The 23,182-nt window shown below is 43.1% G+C and overlaps 2 protein-coding genes across 6 annotated transcripts; both read right to left on the reverse strand.

Moving 5' to 3' along the window:
- Nucleotides 1-1,797: 1,797 nt before the first annotated feature.
- On the reverse strand, nucleotides 1,798-7,495 carry LOC108933002 (proline-rich transmembrane protein 2-like). Of its 5 annotated transcripts, XM_018749785.1 has the most exons (6): nucleotides 7,384-7,495; nucleotides 6,176-6,501; nucleotides 5,490-5,806; nucleotides 5,085-5,089; nucleotides 4,152-4,281; nucleotides 1,798-3,998 (listed from the first exon to the last, which is right to left on the reverse strand). In XM_018749785.1, the coding sequence occupies exons 2-6, from the start codon at nucleotides 6,465-6,467 to the stop codon at nucleotides 3,990-3,992; spliced, it is 753 nt and encodes a 250-aa protein (XP_018605301.1). In that variant the 5' UTR covers nucleotides 6,468-6,501; nucleotides 7,384-7,495; the 3' UTR covers nucleotides 1,798-3,989. The 5 variants fall into 5 exon arrangements, with proteins under 5 accessions (XP_018605301.1, XP_018605300.1, XP_018605297.2 ...); XM_018749784.1 differs by lacking the exon at nucleotides 5,085-5,089; XM_018749781.2 differs by lacking the exons at nucleotides 1,798-3,998; nucleotides 4,152-4,281; nucleotides 5,085-5,089 and having other exon boundaries at nucleotides 5,118-5,806.
- Nucleotides 7,496-13,792: 6,297 nt separating this feature from the next.
- Nucleotides 13,793-22,525, reverse strand: mazb (MYC-associated zinc finger protein b (purine-binding transcription factor)). Its single transcript, XM_018749795.2, has 8 exons — nucleotides 21,430-22,525; nucleotides 21,015-21,165; nucleotides 19,371-19,759; nucleotides 18,163-18,410; nucleotides 17,801-17,864; nucleotides 17,259-17,430; nucleotides 15,435-15,848; nucleotides 13,793-14,565 (listed from the first exon to the last, which is right to left on the reverse strand). Exons 1-7 carry the CDS (start codon nucleotides 21,460-21,462, stop codon nucleotides 15,499-15,501), a joined length of 1,407 nt encoding a protein of 468 aa, XP_018605311.1. The 5' UTR covers nucleotides 21,463-22,525; the 3' UTR covers nucleotides 13,793-14,565; nucleotides 15,435-15,498.
- Between the last annotated feature and the right edge of the window lie 657 nt (nucleotides 22,526-23,182).

Raw genomic sequence — 23,182 nt, forward strand, 5'->3', positions numbered from 1 at the left:
AACGACACAGAAACAGAAAGGGTGTGAAAGAGAAACAGATGGGCCCGATGGAGGAACGCGGGGACTTTTTGCTGGTGGCGTTTTAAACATGGCACAGTATGTTCAAGGTTTCCCGTTCACATTGACTAATCAGTAACAAAAGGCTTCCGATTCACATTTCGTAAACAGTAATTAAAGTGTAAACATGCTTCCGAGCTCAGTTTCCACATCATACGCATTTCTGTATCTCGACTCTAAAATGATCAGAAAAAATATAGAAAATATGCAAACGATTTTTTTTCCCCCCGTGCATTTGTGTACATAACACTGCACTGTGTGGTTTGGCCACTAAATGTCTATGTATGTAAACATAAAATGTAAAATCCATGCCAAGGCTATTCGTAAATCGAAAATGACAGGCAAACGTACGAGCTCGAGAATACAGTATAGTAGTTTAGAGCAGATGAGCGTATCAGTGATAATAGAGAATATTTTTCTCGTTTCCACAAAGCACAAAGTTTAACAGTCAGATTTACAGTGAAGGAGATTATACAGTATATAAATAGAGAAAAATACAGACATATAAATATCTCTGCTTTATAACCAACAGTACAAGCAGGTCCTCTATATAATATAGTGCAGTCTGTACACTGCAATAAAAAAAAAAAAAAAAAAAGCAAAAACAAGGTCTCATTTACACGCAAATGACACGTTTCTGATCTTCAAAAATACACATGCAGCATTCTGTGAATCAGGAGCAGGGAATCCATTTCACCCCTCCTGTTTTTTTTTTTTTTTTTTTTTTTTTAATTTTGTTTGTTTGTTTTTTACAAAATCCAACTAGCTCTATCCACCCAAAGATTAATCAAAGTACTGGTTCTTGTCTTTTCAGAGGAAACAACGTGTGTTTCCTCCACTGGGACAAATGCAGGTAAAGCGGTGATGTACATGCAGCGTTAGGACTCCGTAAAGAGGGGCTCGGCTAAAGTGCAAGTGAAGTGACTCAGATGTCTTTCACGTAGCCGAATGTCCAGCTTGGCAGGTGGTGAAGGTGACTGGTATGTATTTTTTTCAAAGCTATAAATAAATATTTGTTCAAAAATGTTTTGGTCTTTGCCCTCACAAACAAAGCAAGTGTGGGCACCTTGTGGAGACTCGCCTACACATATTGCTATCTTGGCGCTTGTTCGCTCAAAACAATCACGACAGGACATGCAAACATATCGCATGCATATAGTAAACGCTGATGGGTTCAGTGTTTTTAGCACGGAGCGAAGTGTTCGGCTTGTTTCATATGTGCAATCGTACACGATAAAAGTGGAGTGCTGTAAGGTGACCGTTTACGCGACCCTTTCACCACGACAGCTGCTGATTCTCCACTACTGGCCTAATAACAAAGTGGCCGATGTTAATGACAAATAACACAACGACCACACAAACGTCACCGTTTCTTTCCAAAACACTCATTTCTACAGCTTCCACCCGTGAATTTTGTGAATTTAATGGTGCCAGTGCTTTGCGATTTCGGTCACTCCCTCTTATTGACTTCAACATTCGCTTCCATAAAGAACAGGGCACAACGTGCAAGAGAAACGGTGCAAAACACGTGTTTTCCTATGCAACAGAAAACCGAGCTACAGCACAACTTCTGTGCATTGAAGTACAAGTGGTAGCCGTAATAACGAAACAGCGAATTTTTCACACGTTTAGCTACGTTTGATTTTCTCAAGATTAGGAAAGGAACGATTCAATTATACTAATATATAATATATATATATACTAACTATAATATACTGACGCTGCAGCGTCGGTGTCCGTACGAGTAAGAAAAATGAAGTAACGTAAAAAGAAATTGACGATTTTTACATTTTATATGACGCAGCGAACATTGCACAGCAGTTCCAAACACTTCAGTGTCACTAATACTACCCACAAGGAGGACTTTATAACTGGGAGAATAACAGAAATTCCTACAAAAAAAATGTATTCCCTTATGTGTTTCCACGTGTACCTATTAATTCCAAACGGACATCTGGGAGTCAAAGTCCTCGGTATTTTCCACAATAAGAAAAACATTCGTATCCCATCAAGATCATTTCCTGCAAGCATCTGCAAAAGAAGAAGAGTTCTGACTCTTGCAGAGGAAGAAAATACAAATAATGTCGATAAAAGTTAAACGAAATATCATTTTGGCAGTTTTAAGGTCGAGTGAGTTCTTGTAAACATGTTCGGATCATCTCTCACCGAAGAGTACCGTGGAACACGCGTGTCCCGTGTCTGTCACCGCGGCAACCTGGCAGTCGTATTATCAGCTAGAAACGTGATCGTTTAAAAAGGTACCACAAGTTGTGTTTTACTGTCGCAGTGAAGACATCCATTGACGATACACACTGCTGAAAAGCACTAATATATTGTAAACAATTCACCACTTAATAAAGAGACTCACTATCGGCAGCGGTCGCTTCACACAACCTCTGTGATTTCTAGCTACTTCAAATGTCACATTACGTAAAGTACACGCGTGCATGATACAGGGGTTCCTTGACATTCTTGTTCGTTTGTAATCGATAAATTACACCAGTCAATCCACTAATATGATCAAGTGACAACATAATAAGAAAATACCTTGTACTGTCATTACTGGGTTAGAGTTTGACCAGATTTACCTGGTTTTCTTCTTTTCCGATGTTGCAATCTTGGGGAAAACAGCCCATAAAATAATCGGAATCTTTTTCGCATGATTTTCTCTACTGGTCTTCCTGCATCTTCAGGATATCCTTGTCAATATTTCACGCTCGTCTTCAATATCAGCTGTGTTTTGTCTGAGTCGTACTAAACATTTTGCCTTTACTCCAGCGTCCCCTTTGCGTGACCCTTTCCTTCCGTCCCTTCGGAAAGCGCACGTTGATTTCGGGGTCAGGTGGGCCTCGGCCGCCACGTTCACGCGCTTCCATTTGTTCAGCTGCTGTGCCGGTGTTGCCATGATGTGCCGTCTACAGAATGTGCTGTTCCTCCTATTCCTCGCTTTGTGCGCCCAGCTTTGCTGGGAATTCGGGCTGAGAAATAAACAGGGCCAACAAAAAACCCCAAAACAAACGCTCACTCCTACCTACCTTGTCTATTTTTACATCGCAGACAGAAATATTGAATACTGAAATTTTTCTTTCAACGTGATCGTAAAAGAACTTTGCCACATAGTTTAACCTTAATGGTTACACTGGAAATCAGTGAGACGATCAGGACCCATCTTAAAAATAGTGTATTAATCGCTAATTAAAAGTGCATTGTTAAATATAACCCATTATTCTGGCATTTTAGATACAGGAATAATTTAGTTTCCCGCATCAGCACGGGGCTAACTGACGATACTCCAATTGAACATGTCGCAGGTGTGTATTCCGTTAATGAAAAACTGCACTTCCTTTCTTTTTTACATGGCACACAACTTCCACGATCACCCTTACTCTCGACAATTCCTCAGAGCGATGCGCAAGTTTGGCACAAGGTGGGTCCTCCAAGGTGGCTCCTTGGAAGCGGTAAACTTGTACATACAAAGAGATCAGAAGTCCTTGTAGACATTGTAGGCGAGGAAATGATCACGAGAGGAAAACTCAAGTCCTTCCCCAGTTAGACCGTAAGTAAAACGTGTCTCGCATTCAATCCTCATCACGCCACCAGCGATCTCGGCGATCGCGGTAACATGCGAGAAGGTTCTGGTATTAACTGAAAGAACTCAACTGATAAGAGGTGAACTCTCCTTTTGGTCTAAATCCCGAGGACTCCACGAAAATCGTCTTGACGTGGATCGTGGATTCTTACGAGGAGATAAGGAGGAACGCTGACGAAAGTGAGGTATTGGTGGTTTTACACTTTGTCAATTCATGCCCGGAAAATGAACGTATAGCCAATAAGAAAGTATTTTGCGAAGTTTCGATTTTGAGAGATGGGAAATACTCTGATTGTTCGAGCTGTTGGGCGGCTTGGCCTGTGTCGGAGCCACGTTCAGGACTTTAATATGACTGAAAAAGAGGGAAAACCCTTCTTAGTTGAGCTGTACTTCTAAAGCTCGCCAGGCAGCAGGCATAAATACACGGCATCCCCCGAGCAGCTCCCTTCAGGCTCCAAAGGAAGACAAAAGCAGCACAAAAAGGAACATATTAAGAATCACTCACTTCCCCAGTTGATGATGAAGGCAGCGATGATGAGGACCCCTCCCACCAACGACACCACGGACAGTAGCTTGGCCACGCGGCCCAAACGTCGAGCCCCGTCCACATTGCCGTCCTGCAGGCTGTGCCTAGACTGAGAGCAGAAGAGTCACGAGCCCTTTCGAACACACACACACTGCCCATACGAAAATACACGCACGCACGCACGCAGACTTACAAGAAGACGTACACAAAGGCACAGATACGCACGGACAGAAGCCGTCGTAAACACAAACACACAAACATGCAGAGGCAAGCAGGCATGCAAACAGTATAAACATACATATATTTAGAGGCATCCTTCAGTTTACAAACTCTCTTCTTCTGAAATTACCAGTTCTGTGGAGTCAGATTCAGAGTCGGTAAAAAAAGTACAGCCTCCTACCAAATGTACGGTGTATAAGCTGAACCGGAATATAAATCGACCCCAAAAATTAGAGGTGTAATAGAGGTTTAGGCCTATACTCACTAGATGAGTGGACCCCGACATATTGTGCAACTTTTGGGCAGTGCTGTGGAGATGGAATCGGAGTCGTGGAGCTGGAGTCGGAAGCAATTACTGGGTTACTGGAGTCGGAGTCAAAGGTTTTGTGTACCGACTCCACAGCCCTGGAAATTACAGTGCAGTGTACTTGGTCTTATGATACTCGGTTTATGATTTTCAGAATAACAAATCAATACAACAAAATTTATCCAAAGTGGATATCCAAAAAAAAATCTGAAAGCGGTATGCTGTATGAGTGAAGAGTAAGTGCAGTAATGACTGCCAAGCCTCCTCCCTCCTGCAGCCGCCGTGACTCACAATCGACCGTTCTTCTCTTCACTCGCTGAGTACAGTAACAGTTCATTGCAGTAAATTGCCTTGTTTAATCATTTTAAATTGCTGTCTGCACTTACCTTTTCTAAAAAAAAAAGAAAAAGAAAAAGAATTTCATTATTAAATGTTCATTCCTGTCTACTGGATATGAGGAAAATGCTATTAGTTTCCCAAATCTACCACACAGGAACATACAAAACTGATGAACTCAAAGTTTTTGGTGAACATGAACTGTATTATATCATAAAATCACGGGTTAGCTTTCGGCAGGGTTAGGTATTCGAAATTTTCGTGTTCAGACCATTTCAGGAACAGATTAATCTAGTAAATCGAGGCACAGCTGCATGTGTATATATATTATTTGTGTGTGTGTGTGTGTGTGTGTATATATATATGCGCATCTGTGTATATGATATATGTATACACTGTACATATACACCCACACAAGAGACACACAAAGTGACACGAAGCAGCCATCCACTTACCATGACAGAGTAAGCAAATCCCACTATGTTGATGGGCCACACGGGGCAGAAGCAGGCCAGGATGGCCAGTATGAGGTAGTCCCTAGGTTTACCCCCATCCCCCGTCCCATTGGTGGCAATGCTGGGTTGGCGAGACAGAGACGGCCGCGGGGAAGCCGTCACGTGGCCCAGCGACCCAGACCGGCTGCCCACCCGAGCTCTGCCGTTGGCGTGATGGTTGGGATGATGGCTGTTGTGTTTAGCGTTCTGGTTCCGAGGTGGGGAGGACAGGGAGGAGGGGGGAGTGGTGTCCGCAGGCACGTGGCAAAAACCGTTGCCTGAACAGGAAGAGACAAGCGAGGGGAAAACGGTTAGTTTTCGCACACAATAGCAATAAAGGAATCGATAAGGAATAACGTGCACTTATCGAGCTGAAGAAGCGGCTTACGGGGTCGGTCGACTGAAAATCAAAGTGCTGCCTGCAGTTCTTTACCATAAACGTCTTCCTGCCGAGGCTGAAACCGAACATGATCTGACTTCCGAACCAAAACAACTTAAAAAGACCAAAACAGCGACATACCTCATACATTTGAGCAGCGAGAAGGTCTTTGTTATAAAGTTCAGAGCGACAAGCAACACAAATCATCGTCTGCGAGTGAAGTCCCTCCAAATATTCAATCTGAGCCAACAATGGAACCGGCCCCTACCGTTCTCCATCTTCCTCTCGTCGACTACGAGCACCTCCTCTTTGAGAAGAGCCTCCTGCTGAGGGGTCTGCGCCGCCCGGGGGGCCCAAGGCTCCGAGCTGGGAGCGGACTCGGAAGCAGGGGCGGGAGGACCCTGCTGCTCCTCCGTCCCTGGCTGAGAGGTAACGGGAGCGCCCTCGGTCGACTGCTCCGCGTCAGCCACACGGTCCGCTTGCGGCGGCTCCTCCACCTGTCCGGCGGAGACCATGCTGGGGTCCAGGCTGGGCTGCGTGCTGTCCGAATTCAGAGCCATGGTGCAAACCGCCGTTCTCCTCTCCTCTGCTCACCTGTGGGGAAACGCCGGAGATTCATCAGTCTGAGACATTACGCACCCGCGCGGTGAAAATTTCCCCTGTTTTTACCACGAATGACCCAAACAATGCACGTGTGCCACGGTAACACAGAACATACCGGACCATGGATCAGAACAGCTGTGTGGATGTAAGCAGCTCTGCTGGACAGAAGCGGTGAGCAGAGACTCTAGACAGGTACAAACGCAGTTGTACCATGGTGTGCTACCACAGAGTACCCGGAGTACGGAGTACAGAGGCGGAAACACTGAGCACTGATGGGGGAAGAGACAAAGCGCGGTGGGGTGGGATGGAGGGGGGGGGGGGTGTTTTGGGTAGATCAGGGCAGGGACAGTGAGCACACATTGGGAGCACAGTGAGAAAGAGGTAAATTCAGTGTAATACTCGAGTAAAGAGTGAGGGAGAGAAAGAGGAGAAACACAGCGGTCCCGCCGGGGGGACACGCCCCTCGCGCGCGCGCTGGCGCACACCCTTACACTTACACACCCTTACACACACACACACACACACACACACACACACACACACACACACACACACGACATGCAGAATGTGACACAGATGAACTTGCACGTGCATGTTGTTCGCACTTCAAGTCTGAAAACTAGTAAAATAAAAATAGAAAAAAATGGATGGGGGGGGGGGGAAGAACTGCAGCCCCCCCTTCGCGCAGCACTGAGGACAGCAGTACAAAAACACTCACAGTAAATAATAATAATAATAACGGTTATGATGTAGCGTCTCACGAATATTCAAATAAAATTAAGCAAAATCTCAGACCAACGTCGGACTTACGAACCGATTGCTGAATATACAAACATATTGCATATTCAATATTACATATATTAAATTATATACCTGTGTATGGGTGTGTGTGGCGTATTTACTTGATTTGTCGCCTCCTTTGTTTTCCGAAGCGCTCGGAAGAGCGGTGGTTCCGACGCCGATGCCGTTGAGGGGCCGGGCTGGGTGCGCGTGCACGGCAGCCGGAGGCGCGCCGCAGCGGGGGGTGGGGGTGGGAGGGGCAGCCGGCAGACATTGGCGACGCTCGGGTCCAAAATATGAAGTGTGTCTGTCTGTCTGTCTGTCTGTCTGTAACTCGAACGGGCAGTACGGACCATGTTGTCGGTGGTCCCCCGTACCTGGCTGGACAGATGGACCAACTGCTTCAACCTGGCGCGTGGATATTGGAGCCCTTCTGTCGTCTAATGCTGATAAAAGGCGAAAACATAAATGTGTGTGTGTGTAAAAATCATATATATATACAGACATTAGAATATATGTTGTAATGTCTTGTGATCGGAATTACCCAGACAGTCAGTGTAAAAAGATTCAATCAAAGGAGTTTATTAATATGAAATATTAAACCACAGAAAATCTATATAATAGATGGCCAAGGAGATGTGGGGGGAAGGGGGGGCTTTGCCAATGTGGTTTTAATTATACCACATCATATACGTGTCATGTTTATCATACTGATTGCTTTACATTTTCTTCATACTCTTTCTTACACTGACCGCTCAATTTTGAACCAAAGATGAAGAAAGAAACAGGCGCGCGATCGCGGGGACGCAAACAGTCGAACCTGGGCGAGAAAAACGGACATCGGTCACTTCACGGACAATAGTGTCCGAAAAAGGCCACACCCGGCCGTGTCTTCGTCCCTCCGGACCACGAGCAGATGCGCTTCGGCAGTAGCGGGAGTCCCGGGGGACGCTGATGTAACGCGCTGGGGCCCATAGAGCCGCGCGACTCTACCGCCACCTACTGGCCAAAGCGAATCACTACAACGTGTCCGTCAAAGCAGCATCCGACCGTGTTTAGAACAGTATTTACAGCGAAATCACTGTAAATCGTCTATTCCTGCGACATGAAAGCAAATCCAGCTGGGCGAAGCCACTATTGAAACCATTAAACATAGATTCGTAAACTCATAGCACCGAATGGATGGCTGTTCTCTGAAAATATAGACTAAAATTACATTCCTTTTTAAATGAACCTTTTAATTGCCCATATCAGCAATTAAGGGTGTCGAATGAGTTTAGGTGTAAATGATGAAGGCTAGGTACTCTATGGAACATACAGTAATAATGTACTTTTTATTGTTCTGTGCTGTCAGATGTGCAACAGGTCACCCCAAGAACTCGTTCCTTTTGTCATCGTTTCCAGCCTATTTCTCTACAATTAAACCATTTTCAGTATTTACAGGTAAAGGCAGAACCGCTGTACTCACCAGGTGTACGGAAAAAGGCCTGCAGTTAGTCAGAGATATGATATGGGCTGCGTGGTCTCCTTGGAACTCAAAAAACACACACGTGCAAGAAACTAAAACGTTGAAACTGTTATGAAAGCGGCTCTGAGGACTGTGACCCATTACTGATGTCCAACACTGAAGAGCTTTAGCAGAACACTGGGGTGTTGCTTTCCAGTCTCTGTGTTACTTCTCCATGTGATGGAGTCCAGATGTTGACCCAGATATGTCAAGATGCTTCTCTTGCTGCAGCCAACAGTCACACACTGAACCAAACCTGAAATACCATGACACGAGTTGGGCGAAACAAAACACCAGCTGTAGTACCCAGTGGACTTATACTCACACACACACTCGCTCCAGTACTGTCAGGACACATCCCTCCCACACTGATTGTTCCACATATGGTCCCGTCCATGGAGCTATAAATAAAAGTGAGTAATAAAGGAGTTACAGGTATCACTGCTGATGAAAATAGAGCTGAGAGCAGTACCGACATTACATTTTCCTTGGATGAGAGAGTATAAAAACACATTCTGGCCCCTGCAGAAACAAATCTGCGCTTTTAATAAAAGCATTGCCACCTACTATTCTCGGCTGTGTAACAGTGCACTAAAAGTAAAGTTATGGAGTAAACGGGTAGAAATGTTTTAACGATGCAAACGAAGCAACTCGACACATTAGATGTTATGCGACTTTTATTTCAATGCTTGAACTTTCTCGCAAACTGAGAAATGTGTCAAGGGGCCCCTTTAGCAATTAAAGGCCTATGGAGGGAATGATACATTCTTTTATTGCATAAAACATATGGAGTGAACATTGAATTTGCGCTGTAACTAACAACATAAAAGCACGTCGTACGCGGATCAATTCAACTGCTCACTTTCAGTAAACTATACATATGGAAAAAGAGACAAAATTCACAGTTAACAGGAAAAAAGATGACGACGAAAAAGAGGACATTAACCATTAAAAAAACAGACAAACGGTGAAAAGGAGACCTGATATTAATAGTGAACAAGAAGCGTTATTAGACCCTGGTGGGTCTGCTGCTCCACAAGGACAGGAAAGGCCTACAATGGAGGGTTCAAACAGCCCAGAAAATCATGGGCACACTGTTACGGGAAGTGCAGGACATCCACACCACACAGTCACCCTGAACGGACACTTTTCTCCTTTCTGCCCTCTGGTAAGCAACTCAGGACCATTCGAACCCGCACTGCTAGGTTCAGAATAACTTTTACCCCAATGCTGTAAGAGTGTTCAACACACACTAATGTGCAATATCAATAACAACCCTGGACTCTACACTGATCTCTAAGGTCAGCACTTGTATTGTCACTTTGATATTTATTTTTGCTATTTATTGTTATCTTTTATATATATATGTGTGTGTATATATTTTAGTATTCTGTAGTACTGCCTATTGCATCTTACATTTATTCATTTAGCAGGTGCTTTTCTCCAAAGCAATGTACATCTCACGGAAATACAATTTGCACATTACATTAGGAGAAAGAGACATAGTTGCAGACATGTGATTAAGTAAACCTAGTTTGTTACTTTCCACTTTATGCACCGAAGTTCATCGCACGAGGTGCATAAAACTCAGGACAGACAAATCCTGATCACTTCCTACAACTGTTTTTTAAATTTTTTTTAAAAAGGTACACAAACATTTACATACAATACAGGAGTAGCTGTTTAAAGGCTTAACTGGGCATGATCATAAAGTTACAGTGTATGAACATTTACACCATACATGAGCTGGAGAGATCTTGGGCAAAGTGAGTCTGGAAAAGGTGAGTTTTCAGACCCTTCTTGAATGTAGCCAGAGATTCAGCACTTCTGAGTGAGAGGGGGAGATCATTCCACCACAACGGAGCGAGAACTGAGAATCTCCATGCTTTACCTTTTGTGCACGGGACCACCAAGCGAGCAGAAGTAGACGAGCGAAGCGGTCTGGCTGGGGTGTAGTGGCTGTGTTGTCTATAGTCTGTGGAGAAGCTGTCAAGCAAGAATTTCATAGTACTTTGTACACGGTACTTGTACTTATGACAAACTTTGAACTTGAAGAGTGGAGAAGAAACAGGTGAGATGAGAGTGGTGGTGGTAATTGTAGGTGATGCTTTGTAAACAGTGCAAAAGTAGCGCTGCAGAATGCTCATCAGGCTGTAGGTGCGCAGTACAAATGCAAAGAAACTCAGGGCAACAGTTGCATGCAGAGGCAGTACAGTGGCACAGCGGGATCTATAAGACCAGAGGTCAATGGATGGAAACCATCCTCTGCTAGCAGTCAGTTCTCAGCACACACTACATGTAGGACCAACGGGAGTCACTCACCTGTGATCACTCATCCGGCCACCATCGAACCTTCCCAGCTGACTCATCGTTTTACTAGCAACACACAATGATCACGTTTCCAGCTATCAGTGCTATAAGCTCCCCCCCAACAGTCCCCATTGCCTTTTCACCACAAATGCCAGCTCAGAGCATGGCACAGAAAAAAGCTTATATTTCAGTATATTTATAAGAACCTTAATTATTATTTACTAATCTGAATACACAAATGGTCTTCTTAAAGGTGAACAATTTACTCCATCACTTACCTTGGCTATGCTGTGATCCATTATCATTGCAGTAACTTGTGGCCTGGCCTTCTTGAGTGAAAATTATTACACTTTTCTTCATGGTTCACAGGAGGTGAATAGCAATATGAAATATTACATATGCTTTTAATTAAAATTAGCTTCGGCATTAATGATTTTAAGAGGAAACAAAGCATTAAAATACAGGATACATAATTTTTCCCTGAAGATCTCATCGTAAAGTGTATTTTTGTAACACAAAACTATTATTCTTAATTTAAATGGGACAAACAAATAATGCCGTCCTACGTCACAAAACATTCACCCATGTGCTCCTGCGAGGACCACAGACCACACCTTGTCCTACCTGAATACTTTTTTCTTGCGCGCATGCACGCACGCACACACACACAAAACTCAGAGTTAAGCAAAAGTCACTTATTATTGAAGCTATTCATGTGTATGTACAATAAAGTTATTTTACAGCAACTTTAGCGCACACCTGATGTCAAGCTTCAGCACAGACAACAGTTTCGATCACATTTTCCACAGTCATGCGCAAACTTTGATGGTTGTCACAAAGATAAGAATCTCTGCTTCTCAAATTAAACAAGGAAATACAAAACACACGGTAATTACACCCATCAGAAACACTTAACACATTATTAATCTACATATTCATAGATGCATAATGCTGGGAACTATACAAATATAAATATATAACGCATCTTTATTATTTTCAACCTGGAACTACTTTGCAAAACTGTTCGGATTAAAACATCATGTATGCAATATTGTAAAGTAAGGCATTAAGATCTGTTGTCAGAGGACAAGTCCCTGCAGGAGAGGCACTTTTATACAGTTTGCTCCAGTATCAGTAGACAAACAAAACAGTTATTTTCACTACATTAACTGACAGTTAATGTATTAATAACAGTGGTGTTAACAAGTGCCATATGACAAGGTACAGCAGCATCGCTTGGTATCTTTCCCTTTATAGCTTCAATCCTTTTGTCACCAACAAAAAAAAATTATGCACAAAATGTAAAAAGCTGCAGTGGGAGAATAAGTTTATCTGGAAATATGACAGGACACCGGGTAATAGGGGTTGCACGACTTCAGATTTTTTAAAGTCAACAGTTATGTGATGAAAGTCGAGTCGACGTTGACTAATCGCTGATGACGTCATGAATAAAAGCACAGAAGGGAACGCTTTGCAACAACCGACAATCTGTATTCTCAATCTGAATGCATAGGCTGACAGACAGCTCATACACAGCCTATATAACATAAGATGGGACAGCATAGCCAGGTTTTTTTTTTAAAAAAAAAAAAAGCAGGTTTTTTTTTTGCTTTAAAAATGAACAACAAATTATGAATTAACTACGCTTAAAAACCATTTTTTGCTCAAAATGTAAAATACTTAAAATGTGCCTCGTTTGTAGTTTCTTCCCATCTTGTTTTTTGACCGAGTTATTTCGTTTTGTGGTATTCCTGAAGAACCCACATGTAAATGGATTGAAACGGTGCATAATACATCAGTGGCTTCATAAAACATGCTGGCTTCACTCCGAGTTACTGATCATAAGTTAATATGGATCACTAGGTGCTTTTCAAAAGCAGCAAGTCAGTCTCCTCCTCTTAAAATGTCGTGCCGTTCACAAATCTTCGGACACTCATTATAGAACAACCTCGCGCAGCACGATGTTATTCAGAGATTGCAGCCAATCTAGTACACGTTGCTCCAGTTTGTATCATATCATTCATCATTTGCGCAAATGGCTCCAGAGTGGACATTTTTTCCGAAGACTGCCAGTGAAGCTCACTTTTACGTCCAGGTTAGGTTACCTGTTAATTTATTTATTTTTTTTTTTTAAAGCAGACAGTTTTCTCCAAAGCGACTTACAATGAGCTCTATGTAGTGTTATCAGCCCATACACCTTATTCACTAAGGTGACTTACACTGCTTGATACACTACTTACACTGGGTCACTCATCTGTACATCAGTGGAACACACTCTCTCAGTCACTCACACACTATGGATGAACCTGAACAGCTTGTCTTTGGACTATGGGGAAAAAACCAGAACACCCAGGAGAAACCCACACAGACACAAGAAGAACATGCAAAGTCCACACAAATAGAGTGGGGATCAAATCCACGTCCTCTCGCACCACCCAGGCGCTGCGAGACCGTAGTATTATTTGCTGTGCCACCATGCTGTTAGATTGGCAATACTGCGCACTTTAGGGCATTCATCAAATTTTGTATTTGAGAATTTGATTTCTACACTATATATGATTAAAAAGAAAATAAACAAGTCCTTTTCTTTCTTTGTGTGTGGGCTAGGAAACAATGAAAAACATTTTATTTTTCTGCTAGTTACCTTATAATTTGTTTTTCATTCTTAAAAGAAAAAACGAAGGCATCGTAATTCGCATTTTGTTTTTCAATTTTGAATAAAAACACAAACGAACGCAATGTATACGGACAGATTTGGATAGTTTCTTTGCTAGGTGGCGGATGCCTTTTCTTTCAGATGAGTGTGCATTTCACTTATACTTTTGTTGTACTTCAGGACGGACTTGCATATTTTGCAAGTGACAGTAGCACAGGCTTCCTCTTTAGTGAAGTATTTCTACACATTCCATGAACTGCAGCTGGTTTGTTGCAATGACCCACCAGGCTCCTCACCTGTTGTCTTCTTGGAGGCATCCATGTTAGTGTCATAACCACATGATCAGCGACTAGTCAACATCAATCTTAAAGCATCATCGCAGAGCAGTAAAGTCGACAAATCAACTAGTCGACTAGTCTGTGCAACCCCTAACGGGTAACATTATTTCACTGTCAGCGAAGCTGCGTTTGGCTGAAGACGCAATTATGACGATACCTCTCCAGAGAGAACAAGTCGCACTCTGACACACAACATCCTAATACTCAGTCTCATTCAGCACAAAGAGCAGTGTTAGCTCCTCCTCCTCAGTCACTCACACACATTAGTGACATGTTCTCGGCCCCGGCAGCATAGACTTCGTCGCTCGCCTTCTCTCCCGCAGCCCCAGGAGGGCCCGCTCTCTTCCTCATCACGAAGTTGGCTGTAGTAGACGTGGGGGCAGAGTGACGCAAGTGTCCGAGTCGACCGCACTGTCTGTTCACGTTCGCATTCAGGAGCATTTGAGTCAAAGGACCACAGCACACTGGAAATGGAAAGAGAAGGGCTGTCAGTATATACACATCATTGTGTGTACACACACACACACACACACACACACACACACACACACACACACACACACACACACAGGTGCCTTTAATACCAATGGCAGTTACCCAGAGGGGGAAAGGAAACAGCACTTTTGTTCAAAGTGGCGTCAGTGATGGTGTTTCAGCAGAAATTTGGTAACATCACCTTCGACCCTTTAACATCTTTCAAAATGATTTAAAATAAATCAATTTCCTTTTCAGCAAAATCCTTTTACAGCAATGAGAGCCTACTGTGTTATAAGAGCTTGGAGAAAACCACATTTTTAAGTCATGAAAACCAAAAGATCATCTCATCTTGCCTTCATATTTTGTATTTTTGATGAAGCAACATGAAAGAACTTGAACAAATGTAACCGTAATGTGTCTGAACAAACAAATATATTTTAAGTCAAATTATGGTGTAGTTGCTTGACTTTTTTTAAACAATATTTGTGCATCATTTCACATTAACAAGGTTTTAATTTGGCTCGTTATGGGGAAAAAAAAAAGCTTAGAAATCATTATGTATTTGACATTTTAAAACCAGATATTAGGCAATGAGATTTTCAGCAAAAAAGGTTGATATTAATTATAAAATTAATATTTGTGAAAATATGGTGGGACATACTTTGTTTTTCACAATGGTGTTGAAGACCTGATGCTTGTTTCGGGCTCCAGAACTGAAACCACCACAGACATCCTTATTGACTCGTTCATTAAATAACCATTTCACAGTAAAGTTAAGGGACACGTGGGGTTCACATACTGACCCTACCATGTCAAAAGAGAGTAGGCACAAAAGGGGACATTCTCCCTCTCTCACCTGCTTTCGTGCTGACGCTCTCCTTCTTCACGTGGCTCTCTGTATGCCACCCCCAGGTCCCCCGCTAACTGTGGGACTGGGGGGCTATGCCGGAGCAGTCTGAAACCAGCAGACCCACGCCAGCGTTTGCGCTGACGAACACACTAGAGCCAGAGACCACATTTCCCAAGGAGACGGTGCTACTGGACGCCGCTGTGCTGTGGACAGGACTGGAGCTGTTCTGAGGGCTCGTGTGGGTGCCCATATGGCCTTGGAGTTGAGTGGGGGTTTTGCAGTGTACCCCGCACAGCTGACACACAAGGACACCGCCAGGTCCCGTTCCCCCAAAGCCACCCCTCTGGCCTGCGCTCTCCTTCCACTCCTGGCCGTGATGCTTCTGCGCATGTACCCGCAAATAGGTGAGAGTTGTGAAGCCTGCAGGGGAATCAGGTAAAAGGGAATGCTAATCAAAACTCAAATTCACATATGAATTCTAATAACACAAGTAGGATTGACAAGGCTCAAAGGACCCATTTTACTTAGACATTACTTACATATTTATTTAAAAAAAAAAAAAAAAAAAAAAAAAAAAAAAAATCCCTTGGTTTTCATTTTAATCCTCCAGTTCTTAAATCAGAACTAATATTAAAAAGTAATCCTCTCAATTTACCTCATCTACACCCCTCAGGATTTTGTGTACCTAAGTAACACTGGCTCTGCAGCACTTTCATTGGACACACAACTGATCTGTAATCTGTGGCCTGTATAGTATAAGGGGACACAGTGACAAAGCACATGAAGCTAGTGGCTCACATCTTCTGAGCTGCACATGACTTTTTACCAAATGAGGGCGTGTGGGGTTTGCATGTTTCGTCAGGGGGGGGAGGGGAAAAAAAAAAAAAAAAAAAAAAAAGGCACTGGCAAACTATTTTCATTCCCCCCTCGTCTTCGGAGGGAGCGAAAGTGTTTTCCCCAGTGACTTGTCACACCAGTTGCTATGAGTCGACCGACTCAATGCCACTACCATCTTTCCCTGCAAAGCAATGTAACCCTATAAGGTCAGGAGTCACTCAAATTTCTTTTTACTGAACTCTGCAGCAAGTGCAGTGACCAGATGAGTACCATGTTTAAGCTTAAATTACATCAATTTGTTCAGTTTCAACATAATTTCACTGGATTTTAGCTTAATGCAATTAAAACAGAGGTGTAACTAAATCCTATAAGCCTTCATACATTCACTTATTCATTTAGCAAACACTCTTCTCAGAAGCAATTTACAATAATGTTACTTCAGGATAAATGCTTTGCTCAAGGGTACTACAGCTGGAGGTGGGATGGGAACCTACGATTCCCAAGCGCAGAGGTGGCAGCATTACCCACTACAATATGCCACATGCAGACTATCTTTCTTCAAGCAGCTGTCTAGATTAAACCCAGCATAAGTGAATGTATCCAAATGAAAAATTATTCTTTGTGCCAAGCCCCATTATGGGCACCAATGACATCATGGAGCAGTTGGTCATTTGTAATGGTTGGCTGGAGTCCGGATCCTACAATAATTAAGAAATGATTGGTTGTATAAGGGGGGGTGCGTGGTGGCGCAGTGGGTTGGACCTGGTCCTGCTCTCCAGTAGGTCTGGGGTTCGAGTCCCGCTTGGGGTGCCTTGCGACGGACTGGCGTCCCGTCCTGGGTGTGTCCCCTCCCCTTCCAGCCTTACGCCCTGAGTTGCCGGGTTAGGGTTAGGCTCCGGCTCCCTGCGACCCCGTATGGGACAAGCGGTTCAGAAGATGTGTGTGTGTGTGGTTGTATAAGGGAGAAAACATTTTAGAGAGACAGATACTCACTGCGATTGCACAGGTGACAAGAGTGATGCTGCGACTGGTTGTGAACCCTCATATGATCTGTGATGTAAGCTGCAGACAGCAACTTGCCACAAATGTGACACGGCACCTTCTCCTCGTGCCGGATCATGTGAGCGCGCAAGCGATCCCGTGTGGCAAAAGCAGATTCACATGTCTGGAAGTAAGAAGTAATAATGCAGCAGCTTAATTAAATTGTGGAAAGAGGGACAGAGTCCTGATCTATTCACTTATCTGATGCTTTTCTCCAAAGTGACTTACAACTTAAGATCCTTATAATTACTTACCAATTTATACAGCTGGGTAACTTTTACCAAAGCAATTCAGAATAAGAACTTTACTAAGAGTAAGGCAGCAGAAGGTGGGATTTGATCCTGCCCCCTCCAAGTCCAGAGACAGCATCTCTAACCACTACCCCACCCACTGCCCTTCAGCTGCTACTCTAATAAATGTACACGAACTCAAACGAACTACACAATACCATTTTACAGGGTACAGACAGAATGACCATAAGATTAAATGCATACCTCACATTTGAAGGGTCTCTCTGTAGAGTGAACCTGCCTAACATGACTGTTAAGATGATCAGGCCTAAAAGACAAGGGAAAAATATTTTAAATTAAGGTAACATAGTGACAATCAACCAGTTTACAGAAAGGGGAGAGCAAATCATTTCCTTAACATACAATTAACTGTTCATATTCATCTAAATTCCACATATATTAATTGTATCTTTCTAAATCCATGCCTTTCCATGCAAATTTTCTTGTTTGGGTTTTAAAAATATCTGCCCTATCTAATGCATTCTGTTTTTCCCCACAAAAACCCTAATTAAAGGCCTGAACAAATACGTGGGGTAAAGGGGCAGATTCCAGGGTCAGAGTCCCACCGTGAGAAGCCTTTGGCACAGTGGGGGCACACGTAGGGTTTTTCCACCCCGCCCTGGTGAGAGCGCACATGGTAGCTCATTCGGTCCTTCCTCTTGAAACGCTGCTGGCAGATGGGACAAGAATAGGGCTTCTCGTCTGAGTGGGACAGGCGATGTCGATTTAAGTGATAAACATCCCGAAAGGCCTTCCCACAAGCCTCACAGGCGTGGTTTTTGCGCACTGGGTTTTGGCTGGGATTGGAAGAATGCTGTAGAACACAAAGTATTTTTGAGCACACATAACATTTCCAAGTCTCAATACAGGTGGTCCTTGACTTACGACACAAGCAACTTACAACCACCAAGATTTGCAACCGCTGTTTCATCAACCTAATTATATTATTAGTGCTTGTGTTCGACACTTCCCCTGCAGTGCTGTGCAATAACGTAGACAGCATATTTCTTATTGACTCGATCAATGGGTATCAGCAACGGCGTTTTATTTAGAAAAACTTTATTTAAATAAACATTTTTTCTGAGATTCCATTCAAGTAACTCCCCCCCTAAAAAAAATCTATCAAGCAATAATGTCGGTATTCTGGTTACGCACAGAAGAAACGGCAGAAGAAAACACTCAGAAATCAAACAAAATATGAAAATTAGTCATAATAATGTACTATACTTTATTCTTTATCGTTTTATCTTAAAATGAATAATGTATGAAATCTACGAAGCAAAACAAAAAACCCTCTTATACAACATACCATTCATGTGGGTTAATTGTTCACATTTACATTTATTCATTTAGCTGACGCTTTTCTTCAAAGCGACCTAAAGCATTGAGGTTACAATTATTTACCCATTTATACAGCTGGATAATTTTACTGGAGCAATTTAGGGTAAGTACCTTGCTCAAGGGTACTAAACCCAGAGGTGAGGCTCGAACCTATGACCTTTGGGTCACAAGGCAATAGCCCTAATTGCTACACTATCAACTAGGTCATTGGAACAGAACCATTTGTAAGTCGAGGACAACCCGGACATTAACAACATCACGCAATACAAAGTAGGTTATTTACAAATGTATTAATAGTTGCTTTTTTGGTAGAACAGAAGGCTGATGTAATAAAAATACATATATGTAAATAGACGCTTGTGTCGGTAACACCACCCCACAAAGAATCTGTTCATATACTTTAATCTATGGGTGACCAAGAAACAAAACCCACCTGTAATGTCGCTCCAGCCACCACAACAGCAGGAGGTGGGGGCGATGCCATGGCAACATTTGCAGCACTAAGTGACATGGCAATCGCTTCACCATCTTGGCTGCCAAGAGCAGGAGGATGAGGAACTGACACAGCAGGTGAGGGGAGAGGAACAGAGAGATGGAGCAAGGAAAGGGGAACTGTCTGTCTCTCCACTCTCCCTCCAATGACTGCCGCTGCCACTGTTCCTTCGTCTTTGACCCCTTCGGCCACCTCACGGGCTGCCCGGGCCTTCATGCGAATCCCTGTGTGAACAGACTGGTGGCGACGCAAGTTGTAGCTGTTCTTGAACTGCTTGTTGCACAAGGGACAGATGTGGGCAGCTCGAACAGGCCGAGACACTGGTTTCACTAAGATGGGGGAGGGGGAAGAAACCTCGTCAGACAAAGTACAGACGACTGTTTACCATTAGAGTTACAGCATGATTGTATGGGCCTTATTAACAAGAGCTTTCTCCAAGCATCAGAAAGTATTTGCTAAGCACATACATGACACCATTCCATCCAGGGATCTAGAGTATTTATTCTTTTACTGATCAGCTGAACCTGAAACCATTCCACTAAAACTGTGCAATATGGGAGACCAGTTTTAGTTTAAAACATGGTTCCAATTTAAAGATTTCAGAATGGCATCGGGGTACTCCATAGCTTTGGCCTGGCTGTTTACCAAAAGTAGACAGTAAAGGGCTAAATGTAAGAAACCCAGTGGTACTATGATGCATACTGGACTTGCATGTTACGAGGTGTCCAGTAACATAGATTTTGAATGTAAACTGAGAAAAAAAAAAGCTTAAGCCAAACACTTAAAATAGCTTCCATTGTCTCAGCTTCATAAATATATATGTGTGGAAAATGTATATATAAAGAATTATCTCTCAGTGCACTCAGAAAAATAATCTAGTCATCTGAGTCTACCTGTAATTTATTTATTAATCTAAAGTTACTTTTATCACTGACACAATCAAATCAATAAAAAGCATAAAAATAGACAAAGTTAATCTACAGGAAATGTTAAGGAAACCTTTAAACATAGCTATAGACACAAAACACTTTGAAGATTTTAGTATTTCTATTAAATCTAAGTTGCAGTAAAACTGATTTTAAATGACATGAAATTAATTTTTCCCCCAAAATCATTTTTGAATGCAAGCTACTTACTGACTCATCCCAGAAACATGAGCAACATTCATCTTGCAGTGAATTTTTTAAATAAAGAAAAAAAACCAAATATATGACTGAATGGAAAAACGGAAAGGTAATACCTGCCAGTTCTTTCTAAAATGGAACGGAGGAAAGATTACTGAAAAACGTTAATACAGATGTGTCAAAGAATTCCACACCGTTGAAAACCTTCATTTAACATGTACTGGATTCACGGGGGGGGGCAGCGGGTTTGGCTAGAGCCTGCTCTGTGGTTCGAGTCCTGCTCGGGTGCCTTGCGGAGGACTGGCGTCCGGCCCAGGATGTATCCCCTCCCCCCCCACCCCTGCGTGCTGTGTTGCCAGGTTAGGCACCGGCTCGCCACAACCCCACTTGGGACAAGTGATTGTAGACATTGTGTGTGTGGATTCACTGGGCCCTGTCACCGTACGTTTGACCCTCTCACCAGGTAAAGGTTCTTCGCTGAGAGCTGCAGTGTCAACAGTGGAAGGAGGTGAGCCTATGTGCTCTGCTGGGGGATTGTGGGTAGAGCCTGTAAGACCAGGGAGGAGATCGGATTGGAGAGTTGCTTCAACTTGACTTTGGGTTGGCGTAGTCTAAGGAGAAACAACAACAACACACTCACTGAAACTTTATTATTTTTTAAAGTGCCATAACAGATAAGGACTTAACTTGGTTATATGTGCAATTGAATATATACAGAATTGTACCTCAGGGCTCCGCTCTTGGTCCAGCTGGTTTCTTCGGTTAGTACTAAAAGCATTAACTATACCTGCACATCGGATGGAATATTTTTCCCCCTCTACCACAATTTACACAACGCTGACGTCAAGTTTAAGTAAAAAAAATAAAGAACTTACCTGAAAAAGAAAATTGCTCCAAGTTGCATCCATTTTGCACCTCAGCGACGAAGTTATTTTAACGAGGGAGGGGGAGAGAACTGTGTATTTTAAAACTGCTATTTCTGCGTGCCTTAGTTATCGAAATTATCCATAAAAAAACGCAATGGCGTGTCATTTACTTTAGGCGGAAGACACTCGTTTACAAATGAGCTTAGGTACTATGCTAAGCACTAATTGGCAAAAAAAAACAATTCCTGCTGGGCGAAGCTGACATTTTTTGATTGTGGAAAGAAAACTAGTAGGTAAAATGGTTTTTTAAAACGCAATTATATCACTATATGACACTTATATGCCAAAAGCCAGTGTAGGAGTGATCCGAGGTGACTCTGAGGCGTTAAGCGAACACAGCGCGCGCGCCTTTCAAGTGCGGGACCCTTCGCTGCTGTGCACCGCAATCACAACACTAACTGCTACTTTCCAAACCATGCAAAGATGTGACTCCATAAAGTCTTCTGAGTGCCTATTATAAGAAATCGTAATATTTAAAATCAGTGCATTTAACTAATAACTATTTATTTCTGCCTCCTTGGCTTTCAGATATTTTTTTTTTTCCTATAGGCCAGAGCGGGTGTTCATCGAAGCCTCGGAGTTGCGTGCGGTCCTGGCTCCGCTAAAGGGCTTCCACCCAGCGGCAACACGTCCTTCCACCTTGGGTGCTCAACGATACAAGTGTCATCTTTCTTTTCTTTCTCCCCCTTTATCTCGCCCTCCCTCTTTCTTTCTTCTTTTTTCAGTTTCTCCTTTTCGCCCCCCTCGCTGCGTGTCCCACTTAATATTTAAAGGGAAGGTGTTTCGTCCGGACACCTCCCCCCTCCCCACAGAGCACACTGAGCTTTTTTTTTTTTTTTTTTTTTTTTTTTTTTTATTTCTATCCGACTCTTCTTCCTCTCGCTCCCCTCCCGCTGACTTTTCGGCCGACGTAAATTATTCAATACGCACTAGCGAAAGCAGTTCTCTTAAGTTCACCTCACGCAGCTTCTCGACGGCTACAACTTGGACGAATTTGTACGCGGTCGCGCACGAGCAGCGGTGACACCCTAGCTTTACAGCGCACGTATCTTAAAGGAAAAGTGACGCACGTACGTAATTTCGACGGTCGACTGTGGGGACGCTGGTTAATGACGTTAATAGCGCATTCTCCATTGTTGGATTGCGGTATTAAAAAAGGGAATAAATGTATCAATATGAAACGCTTGTTTACACTAATATACAATTAACACAATGCAGGACAACGTTTAACTAATTTAAGCGCATCCGTTGTGCAAATCAGTCAGCATTCATCCCAAATAAGAAAGGGTGTACTTGTTCACCCGCTGTTCATATTTTCCCTGCACGTTTTAAATTCACACCTTTGTCACTAGAGGTCGCTTTAGACTTTAAAAATAATACATACAAATATATGTAAATTAATGTTAGTCACGCAGCCTCCGCGCGCGTGCTGGAGCTGCTCGCGCCTCCGGCCAACTTCTGCACAAATGTAATATCATTTTCTTGCAAATTACAGGATCCACAGTAACCGGTGGAGCAGATGTGATAAAGTGCTTCCATCCAGGCTGGTTTTCTTGAGATCCACTTCTTTCCCAGGCCCCCTCAGGCCACTTGGGCCCGTTGAGCTCAACGGCATCCTGCTCTGCGTTGCGTTGGGTGAAGAAATGGAAGCACTGAAGGCAGTTCTTCCTTCTTCATACTTTGGAAAGTCCTTGAAAGTCCC

This window comes from Scleropages formosus, chromosome 20 (genome assembly GCF_900964775.1).
Source record: "Scleropages formosus chromosome 20, fSclFor1.1, whole genome shotgun sequence".
NCBI classification, from domain to species: Eukaryota; Metazoa; Chordata; class Actinopteri; order Osteoglossiformes; family Osteoglossidae; genus Scleropages; species Scleropages formosus.